The 17139-nt window shown below is 46.4% G+C and overlaps 1 protein-coding gene across 1 annotated transcript in view; it reads left to right on the top strand.

Moving 5' to 3' along the window:
• ME1 (malic enzyme 1) overlaps nucleotides 1-17139 on the top strand; it is a 1722623-nt gene that overhangs the window by 1552438 nt on the left and 153046 nt on the right. Inside the window, exon 11 of the mRNA XM_069606328.1 lies at nucleotides 15708-15850. Within this exon, the coding sequence (XP_069462429.1) occupies nucleotides 15708-15850 (143 nt within the window). The remainder of the gene's footprint in view (nucleotides 1-15707; nucleotides 15851-17139) is intronic.

The following is a 17139-nucleotide window of genomic DNA, read 5'->3' as shown; positions in this document are numbered from 1 at the left end:
GATTGGGATTGGTCAATCTGTCTTTCCTGGGTGTGAATGTTTCAGGATGACTTGACATTGTGTTCCACTAGAACTAATTTGAGGTGCATACAGACTGTGGGTATGTCCTCCAGCTATCGTGGCAGTGATGTAAATGCTGTATTTTCTTGGGCCAACAAATCTAGAGCAGTTTTATCCTCCCCAAAGTGCACCACCCTAAACAGCACTTCTACCTGTCGTAGTCTGACCAGGCACACGTGTGGCCTACAGGCATGCCCCCGGAATACAGAGTTTAGTATGATATGATATGATAATTTATTTATATAGCGCCTGTACACAAGTGTTTCTAGGCATGACAAGACAAGGAAGGGGAGGACAAAAGGGAACAAAACTAACGATCTTACTAGGCCTTGTGTCATTCAGATCGTGCCAGTGCAAGGGGAAGGGAGAGGAGAAGTGCCAGGGGGAGGAAAGGGTAGAGTGCAATAAGCAAAGCTCAAGTAAGAGGCTGCCGTGGTGGCCGGCTCTAGGTAAGTGCAAGGAGGGGCACTCGCGAGCTCACAAACCCGGGTGGCTGCTTCCTTCTGAGCTCTGTGCGAGGACACCCGGAGGAGGGGGCCGCCGGCCGTGTTTTGTGCTTGCTGGAAATCCCACTCTAAGGTCCTTGGGGGACTGGCTCCGAGGTTTGAAGCTGACCCGTGGTCTGTGAGCACAAATTGAAGGCCAGCGCGCTGGGCGCTTGTAGAGGCCTGGAGGCGTGCAGACACAGAGAGAAGTGGGAGAGGCCTGTCGCGGACCGCACTGCAGCAGAGCCCGCGGGGTGCTACCGGGGACAGGGCTTGTGTACCAATGTGCTCCCGGTGGCAGCCTAGAGCCCGGCTTCACCTTCAGGCAGCAAAGGAGCTGCGAGAGAGCTGTGGCAGTGAGAGGCCCACAACTGGAAGCCCGGCAGGTGGGGTGTGTGTCTTGGCGGCGCCACACACCGTTGGTCGTCGCCCTATCCAGGAACTTGTGGATGCAGGTCAGGCGGGGATAAGTGCAAGTTTTTTTTTTTTCTTTTTTTTAAGACGACCTGTTGAACCGTGAGGAGCTGACCCAGGTGGGGGTGGTGGGGTGGTCAGAATCGCTGCAGCGGAGTTCCATTGTATCATTTTCAATAATTCTGCAAGTATGTGGCCCCCTCTTTATAAGGTTTGTCCAAGGGTTGGGTCATCTGTGTTGTTGAGTCGGACGTCCCCGGGTGGGTACTCGAGTTGTTCAGGGGGGTTTGGGGAGGGGGTTGGAGGAGGGGTATTTTGCTGCAGGTTGGGGTTGGGCAGTGGGGATGAGGTGTTGTAGGAGGCAGGGGGTGATCATTGAAAATTGTTCAGGTCTTTACAGAGGGTGTTGTATTGTTGTGTGGTTGATTGCGCGCAGGAGCCACGGCCAAATGCAGGGTGCTCAGTGTGATGGGGTATGCAGACCAATGTAGCTTCTATGGCATTGGGTATCCTTGTTAGCTGGAATGTTCGTGGGCTTAATAGCCCGTGCAAGTATCGGAAAGTGGTGAGCTATTGTGAACGGCATGCAGCTATTATTGGTATGCTACAGGAAACCCACTTGGTGAAGGTTTGCGAATGAGGGAGTGGCTAGGTCCTGGGGGAGCAGTCGCTATTATACATCTTTTTACTCATACTCCAGGGGTGTTATGACTCTGGGACATAGATTGCTTTGATTTCACCTTGTGGAGCAGGTGGCTGACCCGGCTGGGAGATTTCTACTTGTATCCGGAATCTTGTCCACCCATCCCCGATTACCCTAGTTAATGTTTTTGGGCTAAATGCTGATGACCCTGAGTTCTTTGGAGCATTACTGCTTTGGTGTTATAAGTATTTGGATACAAAATCGTCTGGATGGGGATTTTAACACAATTTTGAATGAGGTCTTAGATGGGTCTGCGGGTGGAACTAAGCCTGTCTCACAAGCGGCTCGCAAGATCCTGGGTTGTCTGAGGGCACTAGACCTGTTGGATGGAGGACGCTTCCCCCAGAGAGTAGGGAGTATTCATATTATTCGTCACTTCATGACATGACTTCTCGGATCGACTATGTCCTGGCGGGTCCTGCAGTGGTCCGAATGACTGTCGGGTGTGAGATTCTTCCCCGAATGCTGTCGGATCATTCCCCAATTAAATGAACAATTGACCTGGTAGGGAGTGGGTGGTATGGCCTTTTTGGTGGTTCAAGACCCTGGCATTCACGGACATAGTTTTTTGTAGCGAGGTACTGGCGATGATGGTGTCATATTTTGAGCACAATTTGAGATGAGTGAAATCTATGACCACTGTATGGGAGGCTGTTAAGGTCTTTCTCAGGGGTAGGTGTATGGCACTGGAATTTGGGGCATTAAAGCTGACAGGACGCCACCTTTGTGTGATTGAGCTTGAACTAAAGTATCTAGAGGGACACTTGGGTGATAGAGACAATGCTGCGACGTTGCTTCTCATAAGGAATGCTTTAGATAGGTTCCACTCTGAGGCGGACCGGAAGATTAAATATCTGGCCCATCCAATGATGGTTAGGAATTGTGGTGATGAGGGGAGACCGGGACAACACCTTGCGTCCATGATTAGAAGGGAAGGGCGTATGGCTGAGATTGCTGCAGTGCGTACTGAGAGTGGGCAGGTGGTGTCTGACCCGGAATGGATCCTTGATACGTTTCCGAGTTCCTATGAAATGAAATGATATTTTATATATATCGCGCTCGTACACAAGTGTTTTATGAGCAGTTATATATTTCAAGGGGGAGGGTAGATGATGCCTTAATTAGGGAATATCTCTCTGGCACATCTCTGTTGGTGCTGGGGCATGAGGCGGTGGAAAGGTTGGATACCCCGTTCACGGTTGAGGACATTTTGGCAGCTATTTGATCGCTGCCCTCATCTAAGGCACCGGGTACTGATGGTATTATGGCTGAATTTTATAAAGAGTTTGGTCCTCAGGTGGCGCGGTACATGTTGAGTAGGTGGCAGGAGGCTATGCACACAGGGGTGCTTCCTCCTACCCTCGCCAGGCAGTGATCAACCTAATCTTGAAGCGGAGTAAGGATCCCCAAGAGTGTGTGTCATATAGACCCATCTCATTGCTTAATTTGGATACAAAGATATTTGCAAAAGTCTTGGTGGACAAATTACTCCCTTATATGACATCTATTGTCCATCAGGATCAGGCAGGCTTTATTCCCAGTTGCTCCACCGAGCTTAATCTGTGGCGACAAGTCGCTATTCTGGCATAAACATATCTGAAAGCTCAGGCAGTAGTTGCCTTTTTAGATGCTGAGAAAGCTTTCGATTATGTGGGGTGGGAGTACTTGTTTTCGGCACCATGGGCGGTAGGCATCCCAGCCTATTTTTTGGTAGCAGTGCGACTCTTGTATAAGGGTGCTAATGCCCACATAGGTCTTTTTGGTAAGCTATCGGCTGCATTTCTTTTGGGACGAGGCACCAGTCAGGGATGCACGCTGTCGCCTCTGCTTTTTGCAATTTCTATTGTACTACTGGCAGCACACATTCAGAAGTATCACTGTGACCGGGGGCTTGGCATGGGAGGTGGGTGGGAACTTGTGTCCCTTTATGCGGATGATATTGTCCTCTATCTAAAAAAAAATGGCAGTCGATTTGGGACCATTGCCGGAGGAGTTGGAGCGTTTTGCGAACATTTAGGGTCTTTGCATAAACTGGGCCAAGTCGGTTCTGTGCCCTTTAAATGAGAATACAATAGCTCCCCCACATATGGGTTCCTACAGTTGGGAACAGAGGTCTGTCCGGTATCTGGGGATACAAATCAGTAGGTCTTGTGACACCCTATTGAGGGACGATCACTTGGCTTGCTTGCCAGATCTTCGGGGGAAAATTGATAAGTGGTGTGCATTGCCCATTTCATTGCTGGAATGTATGGCGATCGCTAAGATGGTGGTGGTAGCTAAAATACTGTATATCTTTCAGAATGTACCTGTGTGACTGGGAGCGGGGTTCTTTGCAGAGTTGCGTAGTTGATGGTTTGGCTGACGTGGCACCCTAAACAGCCTCAGATTAGTTGGGATACATTGACAAAACCATATGTGAATGGGGGTTTGAGGGCCCAGGATATGGAGTTGTATTTTCTGCCTGCGCAACTTCACTTTGCTGTTTACTGGAAGAGGGTTCTTGCACGCATGGGGGTGGAGGATCCGTATGCCCTGACACTTCTGCTCTGGGCGATAGAAGCTTTGCCCCAGACTTGCGATGAGGTGTTAGCTAAGGAATTAGATGGTATGGGTATCAGATTTATGATGGATATGTATTCAGAGGGGGTTTTCATCAGTTGTGATTGATTTGTGGAGAAGGTGCACCACAGCTTTAGGCTCGGGTTTCAGTATTATCTAATGCGTGCTGCTTTTAGGGCGTGTCCCTGTCCTTTCTGCAGGAACCAGCAATGGTGCCCCTGTTGCAGATCCGGTCGGCCGTGACTCAGGCAAAGCATTACGTTTCTTGCATCTATAAGGCTGTTATAGCAGGTACTCCGAAGAGGGCTCTGGGATGTAGGGTAAAGTTGAGTCGGACGCAGGGACCGCGTTTACTGATAAGCCTTGGTCTGCTTTGTGTGAGTGTACGCATGCGGCTGCTACTAGCACTAGGCTGAACATTATACAGTTTAAAACCCTACAAAGGGTGTGTGTAGCCCCTGCTCGCCCTCGGATGTACAATCCCACTAAGGACGATAGATATCCTCGATGTCGTGCATAGTCAGCAGACTTCATTCATATGTTGTGGGCATGCCCAGACATTTCTGGGTATTGGAGGGATGTGATGTCTATATGCATGACTATGCTCTGCCATAAGGTCCCCTGTGATTTACTGTGATTTACTGTGCTGTATGTTTGGCTGCCTCCTGTTGAGGTGGACCGGCTCTGCCCCCACCTACGTCGGGGGCATGGCTGGCGGACATGACTTGGTTCTCTGATATGGACCATGAATATTGTGCATGGACTGCAGTGGTTAACAGACCAAAGGACATTTGGGGGCCCTTCACACAGTATCTTACTACCCAGCAGCAGGGGGAGGGGAACTGTGAGTTTCTATGACAGGCTGGCAGGAGGCTGGGCGGATGGGGGAAACCGAAGTATAGCCTGATGTTCTGCTAGGTTGACGTTGCTTTAGCCATTCTCAAGGATGCCGGGGAGTGTGCACTGCATTTTACTGTGTTGGTTTGTGGAGTTCCTCTGTAAATCGCTTAATTCAGCTGTACTATGTTGTATCCGCTTTTACCTGTGTAGGACATGAACTTTAATAAATAAAGTAAACAAAAAAAGGACTGCTGTTACATGAATTTCATTTAAGTAAAGCATGGGGCAACCATACAAAGGGACTGTCAGTGGGGACGCTAGTCATGCCACCCCTAAATGTAGCTGCCAAAGAACCTCTTCAAAGGTTTGTTACTACTTTGTGATCATTGCAACAATGCAGACACTGTTGGGGAACCCTAATGCTAATTTGAGGTTAGCTTTGAACGGTTCCCTCTCCGGCTGTGATGTAAAGTCTGAATAACAGAGTTCTGATTTCCTATGCCTTTCCTGTGTCTCTGTATTGCCGGTTAACCCATCTTGACATGTGTTGATATACAGACTGTCGTACACATGTCTTTTCATTATTCGACAGGAATGACTTACCTGCGCTTTTAAGTAACCATTACATTGGCTTACAGAGAAACCTTTCCATTTTGCTACGACAGAGGAGGTAATTTTACCAAAGTGCAAATTGCATGCAAGGAACTGGAAACATTAGCACTTAAATGCTGTTGTGTCTTCTGCATTTCTACTTTTACAAAAAAGAGTGCAAAATTAAAATGTAAACACAGGCGAAATAGCCTTTACTCTTTAGTTTTACGATATGATATGATAAGGTATTTATAACGCGCCTATACCCAAGTGTTTCGAGGCGCGACGAGGCAAGGGAGGGGGAACAGAGGGAAGACAGATAACGATCTTACTAGGCCAGGTGCCATTCAGATCGCCAAGTGCAGGGGGAAGGGGAAGGGGAAAAGTGTGAGGGGGAAGGGAGGGTGGAAAGTGCAGTACATGGGAGAGGGGAAAGTGCAGTACATGGGATAGTAGAATATTAGGCTAAATAACGGCCGGATGGTGGCAAGTGCAAGGTAAGAGCAGACATAAGTGCTGGTGGGGGACTGTAGGGATACAGAATACAGTTCCCAAGTGCGAGGGTTGCCAGGGAGGCAGTGCAGGTGTGCAAATGGCGGGGCCTGGCCCAAGGTCACAAAGGACGTCCAGGTAGCCAGTGCAGAGAGGGGGAGAAAAAGCAGAAGCAAAGAGGAAGGTTTTGAGGTGCTTCCGGAACCGGAGATGGTGCTCCTACAGTTTCAGGGAGGCAGGAAGGCTGTTCCAGAGGGAGGCCCCTGCAGAGGAGAGAGATCTACCACCAACTCGTTGCTTGGAGTAGCGACGGACCCTGAGGGAGTTGGAGGCGGATGAGCGAAGAGCTCGAGAAGGAAGATATTTGGGAAGAGAGAGTTGAAGGTATTGAGGCCCCAGGCCCCAGAAGGCCTTGTGGACAATATGCTCCATTTTGTAAAAAACATAAATGATGGCTGCAAATTATGCTTTGCAAACAGCATTCACAATTAATTCTCATGGAATCCGCCTGCTTTAAGCACAATGTGCAAGCATATTTCATAGGAATACATTAATATAGCACCAGCATGAACTACATGCTGGTGTGAAACCATGTACTCTTGGAATACAGAGCAGGAATTCATGGAGGACACTTTTTTTTGCTTTGTGCCCATGCTCCGCCTTCAAGAAGTAAGAACATCTCCCTGAGAGGTAAAGTAAGGCGTATAAAGCTTTACACTTTAATTGTATGCCTTGCTTTACCTCTTCGGTACTTTATTGTAGATAATGAAGTGTTGAATTGGGTTTCAGACAACCCACATAATATCCCAAGAGGTGTGCCTTGACTGACGACCAAACATAGCTACCTTCTGAGAGCAGAGGACATTCAATTGGAAATAAGGTTGCCTCGGCTGCTAAGGGTCATCCCCAGGTACTGAACCCGACGCCCAGAGACTTTCCTTCTAACAATCATGCTGTTTCATGACAAATATCCGTAGGTAGCACACATCTTTGCGTAGCTGACTTCACCACTTCCCCCTTGCTGTTATGAGCCCATAAACCAACAGGGACTTCTGTCTGTGCTAACTTGTAACACATTTTGATAAACAGGACAATCCATGTTGGGTTCATCTGTTTGGGCACAGACATTCATTTCCAGGGACCAAGAAATCCATCAAAATGTTTGTCATCTTGCTTAAATTCCCCGGTCCTTCCTAAATGAAAGATAAAGAATCACTTGGGATCCAGTCTGTGGAAACTCTCCTCTGTCTTCGAAAGATACAAGGGTGGAAAACAAACTGGTGAATTAGTCTTCTGCTGGGGAACTACTTTAGGCAGTGTGACGAATCGCAGCTGTTCACCCCTTCTCCCCAAGGGGGTTCCCCATGTGAGACTAGGGAGGTGAGCCTGCTCCCCAAAACCCCCCGTAGGGGTCGAGGCAAGTGGGACCTCCCCAGGAGAGGCTCCCCATTTGGGACAAGGACTCCCGTTCATGTGAATAACTCCCTACACCAACGAAATTAATGGCATACATGAGACTACCAAATAAGCCTAAGAATGTGGCATCCTTGTCTTTGACTGAGGGCAATGAAAGAGTAAGCCCATTCACACGGGAAAAGGACTGTGCTGAGGAGGAAGACTAGAGAGAGTCCTGATGCTCAGGGGAAGCATCCTGACATCATTACGCCGGCAGGAGGCAGAGCGCAAACTAGTCACAAAGCCTGCAGCTTGCAAAGAGGGAGAGAATGTGAGGACGAGACACCAGAGAACCAGCAGGAAGTGTCTCAGGTCGACCGAGAGAGAAGCAAGGAACCTGGGGCGGTGTGACCACGAGCTGAACATGGCAGGCAGGATGCCCCAAGAACAACGCTGATACCACCCATGAGGGAAGTGAGGCGTGCTTCCAACGAGTAGCACCAGTGTGAAGCAGGAGTCCGACACGGACCTGAGAACCTGAAGGTGAGAACCCGAGAGAGAGAGAGAACAGTCCAGAGCATGAGCCGAGCCCATCTACCTGCCCCATTTAAGTTAGAAGTACCCGGGCGACCAGGAGAAGTAGGAGGCTCATGGGATATCGCTATCACTCAGAGAAAACTTGTCCCAGTCACACAAATGGGAAAGCAGTGCTGAAAATAAGTGATGGGAGTTGGAGCCAAATAATAAGTGACAGAGAGAGGGAATAGGATTATTACATGAAGCTGTCACCTTGTCCCAGTGCAAAGGAGGACTTCTCATATACTCAACAAAGCCAGGTAAGAAGTGAGAAGCCTAGAAGAGTCAGTCCTCCCAAGTGTTGTATAACCAATAAGCAAAGAGATATTCAACCCAGATGTGAAAAGCTTAGAAGAGAGGTGCTGAATCAATACGGTTGGGATAAATCCAGGCAGATCAGAGACATTGTGAGACTCAGCATTACTGATGATAATAGAAGCTTGGAAAGGGGCATAAAAAAACCTGTTCAAGTACTCCCGGAGGGAAGGCCTGGGAAAGAACAACAAATAACATTCTAAAAAGGAGACTCCAGAAAGTACAAGAAAGAAATGTGTTCTTGAGGAACTACAAGAGTTGATCGCAGAGACTATCTGTTGTGCCAAGTGAGCGTATAATTCAAGGAGTTATTGAATGAATTGGAGGAGAGACCAGGCAAAGATAAATCATTCTATTGGTCTATTTAAATTAGTTAATATTAATGATAATGATAATGGTGTGTTATTTATATAGCGCCTTTATCCAAAGTGCTTTACAGAGAACATATTTACATACAACATCACCCAACCGAAATTGGTAGTATTTTGGGCAGAGGACATATTTCCTTATGGACTTTATGACAGCGGACAAATACTTTTAGTTTATTTAGATAGGTAGGGTACTCCTTTATTGATAGGGAAAGTTAGGCCTTTTCCTTATAATTGTCATTAAAATAAATTAAATCATGTCTTCCCGGTGTACAACTCCTTTTTCCAACCCTCCACAGTACACACAAGACTCTTACTCTGCAAGTAATGATATCTTTTGTGAAAAATAAGGAAAGAAACAAAAAGCTTGAAGTACTCAAACTCAAATGGGCGAAGTAATTGTCACTAAAATGGGTACATTTAAAATGAGTAGGTGCAATGGGCATGAATGTTGAATCTTAAAAGGAGCAGCAAATAAAAAGGTCACCACAAGGATGAATTATCGAAAGAGAACAAAATGTTCCAGAAGAAAAGAATGAATCAGTTCCCTAAGGAATTGAACAAATGCAAAGATGAAGAAGTATGACATGGCTGTTCTGTTGTGTTGGATATTCCTCACAACAAGCTAAACTAGAGCACAATGAGGAAAATCAGACATTTGTTTTTAGTTCCAAGCGACAGGACCATCCTGCAGGGTCCATTGATAAAGGAACTCCCCTGACCCGAATTGCTTGCACTTTGTGTGTACACTGTAAGCAACAGGTTGACCTGAGGAAGTACCCACATGAAGAATATTTCCTCCACTGTCAATGGGTGCAGCACCTCTTCATGCAAGTCCCCCATTTACTGACTGAGGTTGTCCACCGGCACATTCTCCCTCCCATGTAGAATGGCTTCCGTAAGGAAAACCCAGTTCTCGTTTGCTCAAAACATGATGAGAATTCCTCTCTTGTTTCTGAAGTGCATGGTGGTTATGCTTTCTGTTAGGATCGGTACATATGTTTCTGATTTGTGGACGGAAGGAGGTTGTCAACTCTAATATGTGGACATAGACAAATGTCTTGTCCCTCTTGCAGACTACTCACTGAAAGATCTTGCAGGTGAGCCCCACCTCTTCCCAGGGAAGCATCTGTCACCAAAGTCACCTGAGGTCATGATGTCTCAAATGATGGAGGTTCATAGGACAAATCCACTGGAGAACCTGCACATTCATGTGTTACCCGAAAATTGGGGCCCCTAAGTCTCCATAGACCAATGAAGTGACCTCATCCTCAACCCAGCTTAAGGAGCAAGAAAGATGCATGAGCTCATTAGCTTCAACTGCCTGAAGAAGACCCCTGCGGGGGTGGTATTAATCCTTGGGGAGAAAAGAGCAATTGTGTTCTGTAAGATGACCAGGCTCTTGAGGAGGAATGTCATCGCCAATTCCATGTCCAGAATTGCACCAACTGAACTGGTTGCATTTGGATGGAGTCAAAAGGGGTAGTTTACATTTAAGGAGATGCATAGAGAGGGAACATTGTCCACACATCATCCACTCATCAGAATTGCTCCCTTGAATTTGCTTTCAGGAGCCAGTCGTTTGGGGTTGAGAAACACGTGCATCTTCTCCGTATTGTCATGGGGTCCCATCACCTGTGTGAACACTCTTGGAGTCAATGTCAAGCGGAATGACATAGCCATGAGCTGATAGTGTACCTGGCTCAACTCAAAACGCAATAATGTTCAATGTTTGCGGTGTGTAAGAACATGAAAATATGGTCCAGAGACACCTGGCAATCCCATAAGTCCAGAGCTTGAAGGATTTGAGCCAGGTGAATCATTATGAATTTTTCGTGCTTGAAACACTTGTGTATAGGCGCGTTACAAATGCCATATCATATCATATCATGAATGGGTTCGATAACCAGTCCCAAGTTTAGAGGCTGATTCTGACATGAAGTGTGATATAAATTCCCCATTTCATTTTTGTTTTTTTATAGGCCCACCTTCCTCCAGTACATACTCTCCAAGTCCAATCTAAGATGGTGACAAGATCCACTGATTCACTGGTCAAGAGCTGGGAGATGTATTCCTTCAGCTATGGATGCACAGAAGGGATGGGAAGGAGAGGGAGATTAGGAACGGGGTCTTTTCAGGACTGTGAGCCAGTAACCATAGGCAATGATCTGGAAGACTCAACACTCCAATGTAATTCTGGCCCATTCTTCCTGAAAGGTTTTTACCCTGAATATTCTTCACATACATTAACACCACTTCAGCTCAAAAATCCACAAGCTGGCACCGGTTATATCGCTGAGTTAGAATGCCAGCGTCACGCCCCCTGTTCCCACTCAGCTAAGCAGAGGCAACTTACTTTTGCAATTGTTAGGGAGAATTCTCATAAATATGCTAATTACCTTCACCTTAGAGACCCTCAGCAACTTTGCTGGATTTTGAGGACTTGATTTTTTTTTACCTGGAAAGAGTGTAAGCCTTTTTTCCCACTCTGTCATGTATTTTGATGTGTGTTTTACACTGGTGTTCTTTGATTATAGAGTTTTAGATAACTCCATAGGCATCATCTTTTCATGTGTGTTACACATCACCCTCAGTGCAGTGACACAGGGATGTCTTTTAGACTTTCCAAAGGTTTAAATACCTTCTCTGGGATAAACTACTGTTTACCAGAGAATGTAAAGTGAAATTGACTTTGCTAGTCTTTCCAAATTCCTAGACACAGCACACACCATCTTACAATGGAGTGCTGGAGAGGTTACATAGTATCCCGTGTGTCTAAATACTCATGTGGCAGTCAAATGCTACCCTTTCCTATTGAAAAGGCTGGTGGCAGTGGTTTTACAGCAAACTGCCATGATTTTTCCCAACCGCGAACACCGGTAGCTAAAAATCACAGGAGCCATGTTTTTCAAGATGGCGCCTTAAGCCCCTTTGTTTAAACAGGTCCCGGTCTTCCTTGTTCGCCATTTGTTTTTGGAAAGGTCCTTCTAGTGTTTGTCTCTGTGCGCCAAGTCAGGTTTGGTCCCTTTGTTCGTACGCCTTTGGCGGGCTTCAGGACTGAAGACCGCCTCTGGCGTCTGAGTGTTTGGGGCGGGCAGGAAGTGAGGGAGGTGCCCGAAACTCCCTGTGCTTAGTCTCCTAGGAGACCCAAATGCACTCTGGCGTGATTGGCTGACTGACTGTCCGGCAAGGACAGCCACCCTGCTGGGTGAGTGACAGCTAGGTTGGAATGAAAGGGAGAGATGGTTTAAAAGGCAAGTCTCTTGGACTGGAAAGCAGAGTCGACCACTGGAACGAAAGAACCGAAGACAAGCTGGAAGAGGATGGCTGCTGCAACTTCTGGACCGTTGGTTTGCCCGGTGAAGCCCTACTGCAGGTCCGCATTGGCAAGTTCATCTCGACAGAGAAGCCCCTTCAAGGACGACTTCTTCCTTTGAGTTGGTGGGACCAATCAACTCGTAAGCCACCTGGATACCATTCTCAAAGCTGGTTAGGATTAACCAGGGGGAAGGACACCAGCTTGTGTGCTTGATGAACAGCTACTCGAACTGAAATGACTCCATTTTATTTGCGTTTTCCGATGATCCCGTGCAGTGCAGGAGTCCCCCGACGTCCTCCCTCTTGTCCCCATGACTGAGACTGAGGAACAGTGAGATCTGCAGGAACTGCCAGGAACCAACGACCTCAGCTGCATATGTTTCTTCATACTAAGGTACTGTGCCAACCCGATTGAGAAGACGCCACTCTCGCAGTGAAAGTTTGTGAAACTTTCCCAACTTGCAGGCCTAATCAGCTTGTGACCCAACTAATGATTCTTTTCTGCCTTTTTGAGAACCTTTGCAAAGACTTTACCGTTTGATACCAGAACTGCTCTTACCTATCCAGAACACTAGCCCATTAACTTTGGCCTGACCTATTGACTTAAATTGAACTCTTCTGGTGAACTGAAACTAGTTACACTGTCTAACAAGTAGATATGATCTATTATACTTACTTTATGCCTTTTTGCTCACTTCTAAGTAACTGAACTGCTATTTGGCTCCTATTTCAGGGGACCTCAAACTGTCTCAAAATCTTAGAGTTTTGTACTGAAGTGTATTGGTATATAATATTAAGTTGCCTCCTTCTAGTGTAATGTTTTCTAAATGATTGTGTAGTAAATTAATAAGTGTTTTACCAAGAAACCTTGATTATAAGTGTCTACTTGAACCACTGTGATTGAAAGTCCTCCCTGAAACTTGAGGAGAACCATCTCCGGTTCCGGAAGCACGTCAAAACCTTCCTCTTTGCTTCTGCTTTCTCTCTCCCTCTCCCCTGCTAATTCTTCGCTGAAACTGCACTGAATCTGCAACTGGGCCACTCTCACCGACCCCGGTCCTGGGCCCAGCCACTCTCCACTTGCACTGCCTCCCTGGCAACCCCTGCACTGCGGGACTGTCTCTGTATCCCTACAGCCCCCCCTTCCCAGCACTTGTCTGCACTTACCTTGCACTTGCCACCAGCTGGCCCTCTTTATTTATTTATTTTATTTTATTCTACTTACCCTGTACTGCACTTCCCCCCTCCCCTTCCCCATGCACTTTCTCCCTTCCCCCTACCCCTGCACTTGCGCGATCTGAATAACACCTGGCCTATTAGGATCGTTGTCTGTCTTCCCCTTGTTCCCCCCTCCCTGCCTCGTCGCGCCTTGAAACACTTGTGTATAGGCGCGTTACAAATGCCATATCGTATCATATCTGTGTAACAGACTTGTACTGCTCACATTCACTCTTGAGATAAGCCTGGCTGCTCAGCTCGCTTCCGAAAACTGTGTGGTACAGACTTATACCAAATGTTGGTTTTGCTTACACCTGTAGTCCTAATTGTGTGTGGTGGTCCCAGAGGGTACTGCATGCAATTCTGCCTAACAGCAATTACAAAAAATAAATTGTGAAGGCACTCCAACTCGCATCCAGAATGTCGCAAAGGCATTCATTTTCAAAGGTCGAAAAGAAGTTTCTCCAAAGAGAAATCAAAAGTTCTCTCAAGCCAAAGTGTATAACTTTATTGCACTTAATAAAATGGCAAGTACACATGTAAACTAAAACATCAAAGTGCCAAGTGCATACAGTGTTTAAAGTCTATTATAGCTGAAGCTACTTAATCAAAAAATACAGAAGGCTGTAAAGAATTGGAAAACCCCACGCATATCGGGCACACGCCCTTCCATAAGTGAACCGGCATAATGCAATGGAACCAATCCTTTCAGTATAATTGGAAGATGGCGGTGCTCTTCTCCCAATGAAGGCTCCAGTGTTAAGCCTGCAATATGTTAATATATTAGATTCTACTCTAACTCGTTGAAGATATATCAACATTCTCTGTTGGGAATTCTCAGTGCCCAAAATGGTTGGCAGTCAGAGTGGACAATGTGCATATGTGCACTAACTGGCCAGCATGATAGTGTTAGGAGTATATGTTAAATAAGACATCATTTGAATGCTGTGCCTGTATCATAGTCATTATCATGGCTACTTAGGCCATCACGTCGACCCCCCCCCCTCGTCACCTGACTTGATACACGCCACCCGCACCTCTCCTCCCCACCACCTGGTACAGCTGTACCCCTCCTCTGTGCCCCTCTGTATCCTACCCCCTTCTATATGTCTGTTCTGCTGTTACCTCTGTTATGCATCTGTACCGTTGTTACCTCTGTAAAGCGCTCTGTTATGTATCTGTATTGTGGTTACCTCTGTAAAGCACTCTGTTATGCATCTGTATTGTTGTTACCTCTATAAAGCGCTCTGTTATGCATCTGTACTGTTGTTACCTCTGTAAAGCGCTCCGTTATGTATCTGTACTGTTGTATATCTCTGAAAAGCGCTCTGTTATGCATCTGTACCGTTGTTACCTCTGTAAAGCGCTCCGTTATGTATCTGTATTGTGGTTACCTCTGTAATGCGCTCTGTTATGCATCTGTATTGTTGTTACCTCTGTAAAGCGCTCTGTTATGTATCTGTACTGTTGTATATCTCTGAAAAGCGCTCTGTTATGCATCTGTACCGTTATTACCTCTGTAAAGCGCTCCGTTATGTATCTGTATTGTGGTTACCTCTGTAAAGCGCTCTGTTATGCATCTGTATTGTTGTTACCTCTGTAAAGCGCTCCGTTATGTATCTGTACTGTTGTATATCTCTGAAAAGCGCTCTGTTATGCATCTGTACTGTTGTTACCTCTGTAAAGCGCTCCGTTATGTATCTGTACTGTTGTATATCTCTGAAAAGCGCTCTGTTATGCATCTGTACCGTTGTTACCTCTGTAAAGCGCTCCGTTATGTATCTGTATTGTGGTTACCTCTGTAAAGCGCTCTGTTATGCATCTGTATTGTTGTTACCTTTGTAAAGCGCTCCGTTATGTATCTGTACTGTTGTATATCTCTGAAAAGCGCTCTGTTATGCATCTGTACTGTTGTTACCTCTGTAAAGCGCTCCATTATGTATCTGTATTGTTGTTACCTCTGTAAAGCGCTCCATTATGTATCTGTATTGTTGTTACCTCTGTAAAGCGCTCCATTATGTATCTGTATTGTGGTTACCTCTGTAAAGCGCTCTGTTATGCATCTGTATTGTGGTTACCTCTGAAAAGCGCTCCGTTGCTTTTTGAAGCCACGTCTGCCCTCATTAAATACAATAATAATAATAATAATAATAATAATAATAATAATAATAATAATCATCATCATCATGTTGTAAGCCAGAGAGAATTTAAATGTTTTGCAGAGATGTGACGTTTGTGTGAATAAGATCATATTTTTGCAAAAAACAAGTGTGAACATCGTAGTATAATTTTTGACAATTGTGTCATCATGCGCCTTTCTACAGTTCAGCAAACGTATGGCCATCATTCTAATGTTTTGTGTTTTCCCTGTAGGTGTTGCAGCGATCGGGGGTGCCTTTACTACGAAGATCATCAAAGACATGGCTTCCTTTAATGAAAGACCTATCATTTTTGCTCTCAGCAATCCAACCAGCAAAGCTGAGTGCACCGCGGAAGAGTGCTACACTCTGACCGAGGTAAGGGGAGCAAGGGCGCTACACTCTGACCGAGGTAAGGGGAGCAAGGGCTGTGCTTTGGTTCCGGTCAGCATTGCTGCAACCTGTGTAGTGAGGCTTGAAAGCTTGAAAGCAGGTCGCAATGAGGCTGCGAGGCACACACAGGTACCAGGTTACCCACAGACATTCCCCAGGTGCTTCGTTTGCATGCTGGAGATTTCCTTCCACAGTACGGATGTTTCACTGTAACACCATGGTCTATAAGCGACCAAACTCACACGCCATGGTAGGCCATCCATTAAGCAGTAAATCACACTAAAGGCCTAATTCATGGAACGTTTAGCGCGGTACACACTGCCAACAAACACGTTCCATCGGGCCTAATTCACACAGCGGTGCAAAGTGTATTTATGCGGAGCAAACTGCTTAGTGCTTTTTTTTATTAGGGCCATTTAGTGCAGAGAGTACTTTTGCAGTGCTAAGTGACTTTGCTCATCAAAAATACACTTTGCACCACTCTGTGAATTAGGCCCGGTTCAACGTTTTTGTTGGCAGTACAAAGTCACTTTGCACTGCGCTAAGCGTTCCATGAATTGGACCCTAAGGGCTTCATCACGAGATGGGCTGTAGCCCTTAAATGCAGCGGTAACGGTTTTACCACTGCATTTAAGGGCTGGCCCTATCACGAGTTGGGCGCTTAATGGACTGTTTTACCTTCAGATTTTTCTGGAGGCGAAAATCCCCTTAAGCGCCCTGTTTTCGGCAGTATTATTGCCGGCTGTATTAGACCGTAATATTAGTGCCGAAAATCCCCCTTTGGATCCAATGGACCCAATGGGGAATGGGGATTTACTGTTAACGCCCAACCGGTGGTCCAGCGCTAATACCGCCGGACTGGTGGGTGCTAAGGCTATTCCAGTCGGGCAGTATTACAGCCAGGATACCGCCCAACTCGTGATGAAGCCCTAAGTGTCTCATTGTCAAAACTAACCAACTTGAAGTAGGCTCGTTATCAGCGTTTGCTTTCTACATTGTGCCCAGAGTCATTGTTAGCACTACTGTACAGCAGGATGCCCCTCTCGCAAATTTAACAAGGGTTAGTATTGCAGAAGATTGCAGAAGCCTTTGAGTTTGTCTGTGTTGTTGGTATTTCTATACTCAGTAGCAGGGGTGCTGCTAGGTCGGGGCTTCGCTAATTTTGGGACTGTCGGGACTGAGGGCTAGCTAGCCTTTTTGGTTGTAACCCCTGAGCTTCTATCCAGGGCTACAACCAAAAGACCCGTGGCTATAACCCGCTGAAGCCCCCCTAG

This window comes from Ambystoma mexicanum, chromosome 4p, assembly GCF_040938575.1.
Source record: "Ambystoma mexicanum isolate Mex_15411 chromosome 4p, UKY_AmexF1_1, whole genome shotgun sequence".
Classification (NCBI taxonomy): Eukaryota; Metazoa; Chordata; class Amphibia; order Caudata; family Ambystomatidae; genus Ambystoma; species Ambystoma mexicanum.
Note: the sequence above shows the minus strand (reverse complement) of the source record. Positions and strands in the feature narration are given on the sequence as shown.